This window comes from Gopherus flavomarginatus, unplaced genomic scaffold, assembly GCF_025201925.1.
Source record: "Gopherus flavomarginatus isolate rGopFla2 unplaced genomic scaffold, rGopFla2.mat.asm mat_scaffold_34_arrow_ctg1, whole genome shotgun sequence".
Classification (NCBI taxonomy): Eukaryota; Metazoa; Chordata; order Testudines; family Testudinidae; genus Gopherus; species Gopherus flavomarginatus.
The window spans coordinates 5,413,153-5,426,989 of NW_026115061.1; the positions used below are offsets into that span (position 1 = coordinate 5,413,153).

Genomic DNA, 13,837 nt, shown 5'->3' on the forward strand with positions numbered 1-13,837 from the left:
AACATGTTGGGAGGCTGGGAGTCGCCCACTGTTAGTTCTACAGGGAAAACATAGGAGCTGCCCCACACCGAGGCGGGCGTTAAATGATCATCACAAGCCATTGACCAGCAGGGGAAATGTAAACGAGAGATTCATAATTCTGTGAAAGACAGTTATGTAAGTACCACACCATGGGAATCGTTGAACTCTGTGATTCAGGAAGGCCCAGCAGGACATGTCTGGGCCAGTATTTTTCCAGGGACGTGGACTGAGAGTGTAACATAAGGGACAGTGGCCTCATGAGACCACCTCTCTCCTCCCCCACCTATTCTGGAGGCAACAAGAATACGGGGAAGATAAAGACTTTGAACTGGGGAGGTTGGTCCCAGGCTGAGAGGGGAATTCAGTCTGTGTATTAAGAACTATAACCTGGCTGCCACATCCAGTGGGGTGAGAAAAGCTGTTTGAATCGAATCTTACTGAGTCTGATAAAGTTTAGGATTTAAAATGTGTGTTTCCTTTTTATTTCTTAGGCATAAGGGTCAGAGATAATTACCTAACACTTATAATCACTTAAAATCTATCTTTCTGTAGTTAATAAACTTATTTTAATGTTTAATCTTAACCAGTGAGTTTGTCTAAAATTCTTTGGGAATCTGCTCAGATTATAAAGGCTGGTGCCCACTATCTTTTAATGAAGTGCTGAGCTAATTAATGAGCTTGCATTGTTCAAGAGAAGGTCTTGAGCAGTGTAAGATGGTACATTTCTGGGGGTGCACAGCGGGGGGGATTTGGTGGTGCCTCCCTCTGTACAGTTCATGAGTAGCCTGGAGAGCATTCATGCAACTCAGTTGAGTATGTCTCTGTATGCTGGTGATTGTGTGATAACAGCAACTAGGGAGGGCTGGGGGTTGCTGCTTCTCACTATTAAAGCACCATGAGAGACAGCCCAAGCTGGAGAGATAAGGGGGCACAGCGGTTCCACAGGTCCAGGTTGTACACCGGGAGTCCCATTGCATAGACCCATTAAAATTAAGTTGAAAACTCCTATAGTCCATCTACATGGAAGGACGAGGGAAGGAGGTGGCCAAAACCATGTTCCCATCATGAAGTTTTCAACTGGGCACCAGGAGCAGTGGAGACAATTTTAACCAATTTTTTTATATATCTGTAAAAAAGCCATTATTATCAAAATAAATGTTAGTATTTTTATTGTCCAAATTCTTGGTGCAGCCTTTTTGGGGTCATAAGCCTAGGAATTCTGCCACCTCTGAAATTGTGCCTAATTCCATCCTGACCATATGCCCTGCAAACCAACCACCTTCATTACAGTCACACAGGTCAGATGCAAACAGCCAGGCCCCATCAGTAACCTCTGGATACTTGACCAAGAACAACTTAATAGCACTTATCTGAGCTAAATCTGGCTGTGACCAGCTCCGGCAAAGCAACAGCTTCAAGCTCACCGGGCCCTTGGGGGCAGGGAGGTTGGGCAAACAAAGAGATAGACCCACAAGCCAGGAATACTGGGACTGTCCAAACCCAGCTGGGGGTTTGCCAGGGTATCCGTAGAACTGAGGCCACTTCTGGGATTAGGTCTGTCAACAGTCACTGACGAGGGACTCTGCATGCGGCCCTGCATGCTACCCATTGCACAGAGCAGTACAAAGGGAGAGGACCTGTTAAAATGAGTGTCCCCAAAACTCACTGCAGTGAGTACATGCCCCGAGAGGGCTAGTTCTAGGACATGGTGTCTAGCCTTCCCAAACTGTCTTGGAAAGCTCTACTGCATGCAGGTTCCCCTCTTCGGGCCATGACACAACCTATGGTGAGAGAAAGTAGCTACCACCTACCAATGAGCTGAACTCCTGTGGTGCCAGACACAGCAGTGCTAGCTCAGTCACTGTGAGCACATCAGGACTTAGCCAGGAGGCAGCGGAGCTGGGCACTAGTGAGAACTGTAGGACTTCAGCACTGCAGAAAGGATTTCCCAAGTGACCTAACAGAGTTCAGCATCCATCTCCCATTGCAAAAGGATTTGGGTGCCTATCTCACTTAGACGCCTCCTAGAATCTCAGCCTGGAGAACCACTGGTCTGCTGTCACTGTAGCTTCAATCTATGTATTTCCACTGGAAACAGACTGCTCAGCAACAGAAATGCACTGAATTAATGGTAAAACCCGATAAACCTTTGAGACCCACTAATGTTGTATGTGTAGTTATGGCCACTATTGTTGCAAACATGTTGTTGTGTGATTTGGTTCTCAATGGTTAAAATTTTGAACAGTGCACACCTAGCAACAGGTAAGAAATGAGGGAAGGGAGGTGAAGCTGTATAACACCAAATAAGTGGTGAGCAAAGAGCATGGAAGAGAAAAGGAACTTTGTGCTTTGTAATGAATCTGATGGAATAGGAAATGTTAGGGATTGAGAAGTGTGCTGTTGTATTAAATAATGTCCACCAGGTGACATGAGAGTCAAAAATGGGAAAGAGGCAGCTATAGCAAGAATCATCCACTAGAGGAGAGCAGAGTAACAGGCTGCCATGCTGGGAAATCGACATTAGATGGCAGCAGAGTAGAGAAAAGCAAAGGAGGGGGTGGTCAGAACTACTGACCAATAGATTTCAGTAGCCAATAAAATAATGGGAAAGTTATATTGTTAAATGGCCACTAGGTGGCAGCATAGAAACCTTAAGTTATAAGGGACCAAAGCTCATCTAGTCTGACCCCCTGCCCAGATGCAGGATTTGTTGAGTCTCAGCCATCCAAGACTGATGGCTGTCCAGCCTCCTTTTGGAAAATTCCAGTGAAGGAGATTCCTGAGATTTAATCTAAATCTGTTATGCTGCAGTTTGAACCCACTGTCCCTTGTCCTGCCCACTGTGGCAAGAGAGACCAACTTTTCTCTTTTTTATGGCAGCCTTTCAAGTATTTGGAAAAGAGCAGATTAATGGGCGGGGGGCATGATAACAGTCTTCAAACTAAACATAAACTGTTCCTTCAGCCTTTTGCTCATATGGCTTATATTCCATCCCTTTGATCATCTTTGTTGTTCGTCTCTGGATCCTTTCCAGTTTCTCTACATCCTTTCTATACATTGGTGACCAAAATTGGAGAGATTCTTTAGCTCAGGCATAACCAGAGCCGAGCAGAGTGGTACTATCACCTCCCAAGACTTGCGTGCTATGTGTCTGTTAATACAACCTAAAATTGCATTTGCTTTTTTTGAACCAGTGTTGCATTGCTGTCTCATTTTGATGTTGTGATCCACCACAATTCCCAGATCCTTCTCAGCAGTCTGCTTCGTTATCCCCCATTCTGCCTTTGTGAATTTGGTTTTTCTTCCCAAAGTGAAACCACGTTTTAAGGGCGATGTATGGGCAGCTATTTTAAGATATGCCAACTACATGGCAGTATATATTGCACATTAATAAAGGGATGGTGTAAGTATATCATAACAGGCCATCATGTTGGACAGGCATCTCTGAAAAATGTAAGCTGGTATTTGTTCATGATCTCAAATATTTTACACATTAGGATTATTAGACTTAAGAAAAAATTGCAATTATAAAAGTCACACTTGTTTCAACCTCTGAAGGGGTTGAGCCTAGGGAATTAGTGCTTATTTCTTACATTCAATCTCCTGTGTGTTCGTTAAACTGGGTGGTTTCAGCACCCAGTCAAGTGAGCCTGAGTCATGTTAGCCATTGTTACTCGTGCAATTCTTCCATTGAAGGCTGTTGTCACTTGTCGGCTCTGTGTGTGTTCTCTCTGTGCACTGCACCAGCACTGCACAAATAGCTGTCCTAGCAGGCTCTGATCAAACTGTCCAAGAAGACCACATACTTGGTTCAGTGGCAAAGGCACTCAGCCAGGTTTATTGTCAATGAAGCATGGCCCTAGTGTCCTATACATACTACAGGTACACTAACACATGTATGTCCATTACAATGGACTCGGTTCAGTGAGCAGCAGGACTCTCTGCTCCCCCTCAGCTGGACCAAGACATCCCCTCTCTGACCTCTCTTTATTACATGGATACAAGCAAGTGACCTATTGCCCCTCTGATGTGGCTAGTTACCACTTTATCTTGTACCTGTGATCAGATCAGAAAATCTCTATCCATCACCCTGTTATCCTGACCTTATCTTTATCAGGGATCAGTTTGTCCCTGTTATCTTCGGGGAGTTTGTTTATCCATACTTGGTATCAAGGTGTTCTGGTACTACCCTTCTGGAATGAGTTTACATGAGTGTACTGTTCCTAGCACTTCTTAGGAATGTTTCTGTTTTTGCAATACCAGCCCTGTTCCTGCCAGGATCTGTGAACTTGCAAGTGGGAATGTTTTATAACAGGATCTGACTTCTGCTCACAGTCTGATTTTCCTGACTTTGTTTTAGATCAGCCAGGCCTGATTACTTTAGTTCAGGCCTTAGGTCTCCTACCAGGCCCCTTATACCAGGCCTCATATTTCAGGCTTTCTTCTTCTACTAGAAAGGCAATGGGAAAACTGACATGAGTAAAGATTGCTGAGGAGAGTCAATCTCTGCATGGCCATGCACTCCATAAGAGCTCATTGCTTGAAGTTTGAGTCATCACGTGGTTACAGGTGAGCACCCTCTTCCTGACTGTGTTTCTGTACCACCTTCCAAACAGGGGCAGGAAAGTGTGAATTTGTGAATATTGTAGCAGCATTATTTTAGCTATGTTAGTCCTACACTATTAGAGAGACAAGGTGGGTGAGGTAATATCTTTTATTGGACCAACATCTGTTGGTGAGAGAGACAAACTTTTGAGCCACACAGAGCTCAACTTGAAAGCTTGTTTCTCTGTCCAGCAGAAGTTGGTCCAATAAAAGATATTATCTCACACACCTTCTCTCTGTGAATATTAGCAGTTTTAGACTCACCTTCCCACAGCAGTGCCAGTCGGTGTTAATAGCACCATTTAACAATGGGGGAATTGAGATATATGTCTTGTGAAAGGTCCTCAGCTGGGGATCTGGCCCATTGACTCCAATGGAACTACGACTGATTGATACCAGCTAAGGATCTGGCTCCAGATAACTAGGGTGAAGCCTGGCAGAGAATAATGGAAATCAAAACTAAGTAAAGCTGATAGAAAGGAACATTCAAATGGCATGCAAGGTGGGTAAAGTGTAAGAACGAAATTAGGAGCATAAGAGGGAATTTGAAGAACAAATGGTCTTAGTTAACAGTACATAAGAAAACTGTTTCACTATATCTGAGAAGGCAGGTCGCAGGAGAATCCATGGGTCTAGTGAACCATCATGGAATAAACAAGATATAGACATTTCAGAAGGGCTAAGATTGAGAATTGCAAAGCCACTTAGAAATTAGATGTTGTTATCTCCTATTAGAATTAATGTCCAGAACTGCTAGTTTGAAAAATTCACCTCAAATGATTTCTTTGCACTGATCTTCAGCAAAAAGTGTAAGAAAGTTATCTATGCCAAGTCAACTCTTTTCAAGTAACAGCCTATCAGAGGCTGAAGTATCAAAAGAGTAGCTTCTTGAGCTAATTGGAATTTGGGGTTTCTCTGTATCACTTTAGGGGAACGTAGTAATATAGGAACTGCCAGATTAGATCACACTCAAGAGCCATCCTGTCCAGTATCATTCTCCGAGAGTGACTAGTACTAGATGTTTCAGAGGAAAATGTCAGAACACCGCAGTAACAGTTCTGGGATAATCTCCCCCAGTATGTGTCATGTTAGACTATATTAGTTAGAGATTGGCTTAAACCCCCCAAGCATGAGGTTTAATATCCATTCCAAAGCTGTTGTTTCTATTAATTATAACTCTAGATATTTATATCTGGATATTTATATCAGTCTCTTCTGGAATCTAGTTAAATCCTTCATATCAATGACTTCCTGAGCAGTGAGTGTGATGCTCCCAGTGGGGATGCAACAGGGTGATTGCCAAACTAGGGCAGACTGTTACAAACCAGAGCACAAACCCTCCTTGGTTGTGAGTTCTAAACTTAGCTTTCACCAACCAACTGCACCAAGTGCAAACTCCTCAGACACTTTAACAGCCCTGACAGTCACTTGCAGTCCCCTTGGCTGCACCGGTCTCTCCTGTCACCCAGGTGAGCGTATCTGTGGTACACGGCCCCTTATGCCAAGGATCGCAGCAATATTCTGGTTACTCACGACTTCCCCCAGGTCAAATGCGCTTTAGGTCTCACACCAAAGACGACACTTGTAGCCAATGCTGTAGTGAACTGTAGGAAGATTTATTAAATAGGAAAAGGAAATGAGAGTTATTTACAAGATTAAAGCAAGCAAACAGACCTGTGAGTGAGTCTTAGTCTCAGGTTTCAAAAGGTAATACAGGCTTCTTTCAACAGCAAGGGTGATTGCAGCTGTGTATCTGTCAGTGTCCCACTGAGAGAAGGAGACTTTGGCAGGAACTGGCACCTGGTCTGCCAGCATCATCGTGAGTGCCACACTTTAATTACACACTGTGTGAACAAGTATTTCATTGTATAGATTTTGTTTCCCATCTTTTAATTTCATTGTATGTCCCCCCTTGTTCTTGCAGTAAGGGGTAGGGAAAACAGAAGTTCCACATGCTGCCTTCTCCATATCTTTGTTTATCATGTCAATCCTGACCTTTGCAATCTCTCTTCAGATGGTAGTTTTTCCTTTCTCAATCATTCTTGCCACTCTTCTCGAGTACCTCAGCCCTACTGACCCCCTGACCTGAGAAGGCCTTTAAAGTGTAGATAACATTGAGGTTCTTTAATGAGACACGTTAGTCCTTATGGAACACAGGACCGAATCCCTATGGGGTGGATCACAAGATAGCACAGATCACAAGGTAGCACATTCCAGATTGTTTCTACACTCTGTCTTCAGGGGTATCTTTCTCAAGTCTCGTTCTCATTCCTGTATTATCAGCCCACAACTATTCAGGAGTGATGAATCACTGCATAGGTAAGGGGCAAAACTAGGCAGATTTGGAACCCTCCTAACACACACTGACAAAACAGTAGTTTAATACTGCTACAATGTTAACACAGGGAATTCTTATCCAAAACAGAAAAGGGATTGACTGTCCCTCATCATGTCCGTCTCCTTCTCCTTACATGAACTAAGAATTTATTTCACTTCATAATTTCTGACATAAACTGACCATTTGTGAAGGAGTCGAAAATAATTATTCCTTTTAAAATTGGACACGAAAGTGCTCAATATATCAAAATATATTAATTTCATTAATCATAAATTCCATTAATTAACAAGATCCATGCCTAAGGACACTAGACTGCATTGAAAAATCTCAGACTAAAATTTTAGTTGATGCATTTATTGATTTTGACTGCTAAGACATGGCATGATTCTGGCCACTGCAAGAAGTGGATGCTGCATTTAAGCATCATTGTTAAACTTCAGTATGTCACTAGATGGGATATGATAGTAGATAAGGAAAGGGTCTGATCTGTCATATCAGTACTTGATTACCAGAAAAATGGGCTGTTATAGTTGTCATTGCTTTGATATGGCAGAGGCTGGTCTACATGAATACCAATGTTCTATTCTCCAACTGAGACTCCTGGCACTTTGCTCTGAAATCTACATTTAGTCTTAAAATTTCAGTCTGTAACCAGGAGAGGAAGGGGAGTATCTGAATATTTATGGAATTAGTTCAAAAGACTTGATTAACTTTAAATTCTATGACCCTCTGATTCAGGTGCAGTTTTATTATTCCTAGACTAAACCCAAGGCAGATACGGCCAGGAGAAATCAAACGGCCATCATGGAATTCATCCTCCTGGGATTGGGGCAGCTCCCTGACCTGCAAATTCTTCTCTTCCTGATGTTCCTAGTGATCTACATCACAACCATAGCTGGGAACATCCTCATCATTGCACTAGTTGTGACTGATCAGCACCTTCACACCCCCATGTACTTCTTCCTAGGGAACTTGTCGTGCTTAGAGAACTGCTACACCTCAACCACCCTGCCCCAGATGCTGGCCAGTCTCCTGACTGGGGACAAAACCATCTCATTCAGTGGCTGCATCACACAACTGTATTTCTTTGGTTCTCTGGGATGTACAGAATGCTGTCTCCTAGCAGCGATGTCTTATGATTGGTATTTAGCGATATGTAAACCCCTGCACTATTCAACTCTTATGAATACCAGGTTTTGCCTCCAGTTGGCTGCTGGGTCATGGTTAAATGGCTCTTTGGCTATTGCCATCTTTATATTATTCATGTCACCATTAATATTCTGTGGCCCGAATGAAATTGACCATTTCTGTTGTGACTCCATCCCATTGATAAAAGTCTCCTGCAGTGACACACACCTGATCATATTGCTAGATTTCATTCTAGCCTGTGTATTCACCCTGCCTCCATTCCTACTAACCCTGACATCCTATGTGTGTGTCATTGCCACCATCCTGAAAATTCCTTCCACCACCGGGAAGCAGAAGGCATTTTCCATCTGCTCCAACCACCTTATCATAGTGACAATTTTCTATGGCACAATAATGATTGTCTACATGCTACCAAAACGTGAAACACTCAGAGACCTGAAAGAAGTGTTTTCTTTTTGCTACACAGTCCTGACTCCCCCGGTAAACCCCTCATCTACAGCCTGAGAAACAGAGAGGTCAAGGAAGCCTTGTGCAAAGCAGTCAGTAAATGTGGCTTTCACAAAAACATGCAGAGACTCCAAGATAATAAATTAGCCTGAGGTTTTCAAAGCTGCGTGGATGATTTAAGCAATCAGCCCCCATTAAAATTAAGTTGAAAAATCCCATTGAAAAATCTGAGCACTAAAATGAAAAAGAATTAGAGATGATCAGGATAGCATTACTAAGACAGTTTTTGTGGTCCCTCGCTGTGTCCATGTAACACAACTTATAGGAAATTGCCATTGTGGACAGCTCTGTCACTCTCTCATGTTCAGGACTGATACACACTGTATTATAGTATTTTTCTCCATAATATTGGCAGTTCACCCTATGTGAGAAGGGTGTACAGTGTCCGAAACTGCACAGAGCAAACATTGTGTAAGGCACAAAATCCACTAAACATCAGCATAAATCCCTGTGTACCTCCCCTATTCATTGTTAATCTATGTTAGATAATAAATTCAGAAAAAGTGGGAATTTTTCATAATGTTTCATATGAATATTGTGTGTGCCTCAGTTTCCCCTCTGGGAACTGTTTACTCTTTGCAGAGACTTAGAGACATAGGTATGACCAATGCCTAGCTGCCTGGGACCTGGGTACTCATGACCATGGAGACTCCCAGAAGACAATGGCCACTACAATTGCCTGGACATTTGCCACCTAGCAACAAATGACCCTGGATGGCCCACCCTTAGCAGGAAGCTAGCTTGATGTGACAAGATGGAGGACAAAGGACTGGGGATTGGCCAGGTGGGATTCTTAAGCGTGGGCTGCTGGAGGCAGGAAGAAGCTCCTGGATTGGGACTACAGAGGGGTCACAGAGCTCTAGGCTTTAGGATTGACCCAGATGTAACTTTCCGTTCTCTGTGTTAATGAAGGACTTTCTATGCTGTGTTCCAGACATCTTATAAACCCTCCTGCTTTTACAAGCCTGGCTGAAAGTCACTCCAGAGTCAGGAAATCGGGAGTGCATTGCCCCCTTTGGGTGTGCAAGTCTTCCCCACATGTCCAATTCAGGTGGACTCGCTGAGGGAAGCTCAGAGTGAGGAGCAGGGGTGCTGAAGGCTGCTACATTTGGTTCCAGGAGACGGTGAAGGCAAGAGGCCTACCCTAGTGAGCGTGTGACCCTAAGGGGGCTGACAACCTGAAGGGGTTCTCCCAGGGACTCTTCCAGAACTGTTCAAGAGCACCAGACCTGTGTATCCGTGACAGGATGACTTCATCATGCTTGTAGCTACAGGTCATTTTTTATGCCCCTAAGGACACAATGGAGAATCCAAACAGAGTTCAGGTCAGCGTCCTTTTAACCAGGGAGTGAGGTGGCCATAACCATGGTCCCATCACAGACTTTCTAACTGGGAACTAGGCGGAGTGGAGACAATTTTAACCATTTTTTTATTTCCATAAAAAAGCCATTTCTGATCTAAATGAATGTTTGGACAATAAAAATACTGACTCCTGGGGCAGCATAGATGGGGTCACAAGCCGGGGAAATGGGCCACCCCTGAAATTGTGCTTATTGCCATCATATGCCTCTGCAAATCCACCACCTTCACTGCACTAACACAGGCCGGATGCAAACAGCCGGGCCCTGGCAATGACCTATGGACACTTCACCAGGAACATCTTTATAGCTCTTACCTAGTCTTAGCCCAGTTTTGACCAGCTCCAGCGAAGCCACAGCACCAGGCTCACCAGGCACTTGGAGGCGGGAACTTGAGCAAACAAAAAACTAGACTCCCAAGCCAGGTCCACTGGGTCTGTCCAAACCCAGCCGGGGGTTTGCCAGGCACACGTAGAACTGAGGCCATTCCTGGGGTCACGTCTGTCAAACAGTCATTGAGGAGGCACTTGGCATTTGGCCCTGCAGGGCAGAAGCTGCTCTGGTGCCGCCAGCTGCACAGAGTAGTTCAAAGAGAGGGGACCTGTTACGTTGAGCCTCCCCAAAACTGACTGAAACAAGAGCTCGTCCCTAGAAGGATAGTTCTCAGGGCACAGTGTCTAATCAGCCCCAGGTGCCATAGACAGCTCTGCTGTATGCAGGACCCTCTCGCTGGGGTGTGAGGCAACCTCTGGCAAGAGGAAGTGGCTACCACCTACCAATGGGCAGAATTCCTGTGATGCCAAAATGGCAGTGCCGGCTCAGTCACTGGGAGCATGTCAGGGCTTGTGCAGAGACAAAGAAGATGGGCACCATTGAGAACGGTAGGACTTCAGCCCTGCAGAAATTACTTTCCAAGGGCTCTAATGGAGTTAGGCACCCTAATCCCTTTGATATGGGAGTTGGATGTGAAGGGTATTCTTATGTTCATTTTCGGTGAAATGTGGTTTGCAGGGTGCTACTTGACTTCCTGCCCAAGCTCCATCATGTCCCAACTAGTGACAAACCTGTATCATTGTTCCCATTAGCACATTTGGTAACACTAGTGTGTTCCCTGGACCTTTCCAAGTGTTATAATCACACAGTTTGCCCCCATTATCCATCCATAACCACTTCTGTGCCCTTGGTACAGCGTGCTGAATGTCCTGTAATTTAAAAAAGTTTGGGGTTTTTATGAGAGACTGTGTTGCAGCAATCAATTTTGCCTCTTTACCTTCCACTGATGCTTATTTAGCTAGTTCGTCTGCCCTTTGATTCCCCTTGCTATTCGGGTCAGTCCCTTTTGTGTGGCTCTTCACTTTTATCACTGCTACTTCGGTAGGTCTCTGCATGGCTGCATGAAGTTTCTCCACTATCCCCCCTTTTTGTATTGGGGATCCTGTTCTTGTCAGGAATCCCCGATTTACCCACAAGTTAAGGTAATCATGTACAACCCCAAACGCGTATCTAGAATCAGTATGTATGTTTACAGCATGACTTTCCGCAGCTTCACATGCTGCAGCTAACACCTGTAGTTCTGCTACTTGTGCCGATGCTCCGGGTAAACTGCCATGTGCCACCAGCTGCCCATCTTGAGTACAAATGGCCCATCCTATGTGTCACTTGCCGTTGACATAGAAGGAAGAACCATCCACGTATAGGCAAGGGGCACCAAGTATTTCAGTTTCTTTAACAAATGGAAGGTCCATGGGCTTTCCTTCAAGGCAACAATGATGTGGGTGTCCCTCATCTGTGGTAGGCATGAGGGTGGCAGGGTTTAGCGATGATCCTCATTGCAGATGTACCGAAGGTATTAGCAAGCTCGTTTCCCATCGAGTCCATCTTGCCACATGGACTGCCGAAGATTTATTTCCTGATAAAATAGCAAGGACAGTGTGAGGCATGACAATATTTACATCCTGCACACTAATAACTGGTGAGGCCTGACTTAGGGCCCTAGAAGTGCCTTCCACCGTCTGGAGGCACGGTGGCATTGCTTGAGTGACAGCATCTAGTTTAGAAGAGTAGTATGCTACTGGGCGCTGTTTGTCCCCATGTTTTTGCATTAACACTGCTGTCACATGCCCCTCTCTGACATGCGTGTACAATGTAAAAGGCATTAATGGATTAGGAAGTCCCAACCCTGGGGCAGTACTTAGCCTCTGTTTCAATGTGATAAATGCCTGTTCACATTCAAGTGTCCATTCAATTGCATCATGCTGTTCACTATCACCCTTCAGGAGATTATTAAGAGACTGGACAATCCTTGAATAATTTGGGATTTGAGTTTGGCAGAAACTGAATAGCTCCAACACTTTCCTAACTCCCCTGACCGTAACTGGTCGTGGGCATGCATTAATAGCCTCAATGTGGTCAACAGTTAAACACTTGTACCCCTTGGATATTAGATATCCCAAATAGGATACTTCCTCCTTTGCAATTTGAGCCTTTCTAGCATTACATTTTACCCCACTGTCTGCCAAGTGCTGCAGAATCACTTCTAAGTCTTTCATGTGTGTTTGACCATCTGGTGAGGAGATAAGAAGATCATCAACATACTGTACAACACAAGTAGTCATGTCTGGCAGCTTTGCCAGCACATCAGCTAACGCTCTATGAAACAAATCAGGTGAGTTATGAAAACCTTGGCTTAGGCGAGTAAAGGTACATTGCTTCCCTTTAACAGTGAATGCAAACCAAAATTGACTGTCAGGCTGCACAGGAACAGACCAAAAGCCATTGCTAATGACCAAGGCTGAAAACACTATGTGATCATCAAAAGCATATAAGCCTCTCTCTACCATCCACTCCTGTACCTTTTCCCAGAAGGGTAGGTTTGGGTTATTAAGCTGCAAAGATGACATTTCTTTTAACATGCTCCGCAAGTCAGATGGACTCATAGGACTGTGTGCTCAAGGCGACTAAGAGTAGCAGGTTCCCCTTCCCCTGGATTAGGATTAGGGACAGCGTGCACTCTCACTGGAGTCATGAAACTAGACTGATAGCCCCATGTTACACATGTAGGGTCCAAAGGTGCTGAGGGACAAGATCTTTTCCCTTGCAAGTCTGCTTCTTTATACTTTTTTGCTTCTGCTTGCAGTTTTTCTACCTCTACTTCTAACTCTCCCACCCTTCCTTTTAGCATATCACTCTTTCTAATCAACTGTTCATAATCAACAATTAAACACATACCAGCCATTTTGTCCTTCTTTATTTTAGTCATACAGCCAAAATATCTTCACAAGAAAGCTAATAAACTTACTGATACAATAGTTATAAAAGCACGAACCATATACTCTTCTGTCAAGGTTTCTTTCCCCACTTTGAACTTTAGAGTACAAAAGTGGGGACCTGCATGAACACTTCTAATCTTAATTACTAGTTTAGATCTAGTAACACTGCCACTAGCCAGAATTTAGTGTCTGGCACACTTTCTGTTCCCCCCAAACCTTCTCTGGGGAACACAGATCCAAACCCCTTGGATCTTAAAATAAGGAGGAATTAACCATCCCCTTCCTTTCCCCCTACCAATCCCTGGTGAGTTCAGACCCAATCCTCTTGGATCTTAAAACAAGGAAAATCAATCAGATTCTTAAAAAGAAAGCTTTTGATTAAAGAAAGAAAAAAAGTAAAAATTATCTCTGTAAAATCAGGATGGAAAATGCTCTACAGGGTACTCAGATTCATATTGACCAGAGGGACCTCCCCCCAGTCTTAGATTCAAAGTTACAGCACACAGAGGTAAAAATCCTTCCAGCAAAAAGAAACGTTTACAAGTTGAGAAAACAAACTTAAGACTAATCCGCCTTGCCTGGCTATTACT

The 13,837-nt window shown here is 44.0% G+C and overlaps 1 protein-coding gene across 1 annotated transcript; it reads left to right on the top strand.

Moving 5' to 3' along the window:
• Window positions 1-7,768: 7,768 nt before the first annotated feature.
• LOC127042210 (olfactory receptor 6N1-like) lies at window positions 7,769-8,617 on the top strand. Its single transcript, XM_050935828.1, has one exon. It carries the CDS (start codon window positions 7,769-7,771, stop codon window positions 8,615-8,617), a length of 849 nt encoding a protein of 282 aa, XP_050791785.1.
• Window positions 8,618-13,837: the final 5,220 nt, after the last annotated feature.

Excerpts from the sequence above, each read along its gene's own strand:
- LOC127042210 (XM_050935828.1), top strand. The coding sequence starts at position 7,769 with ATGGAATTCATCCTCCTGGGATTGGGGCAGCTCCCTGACCTGCAAATT.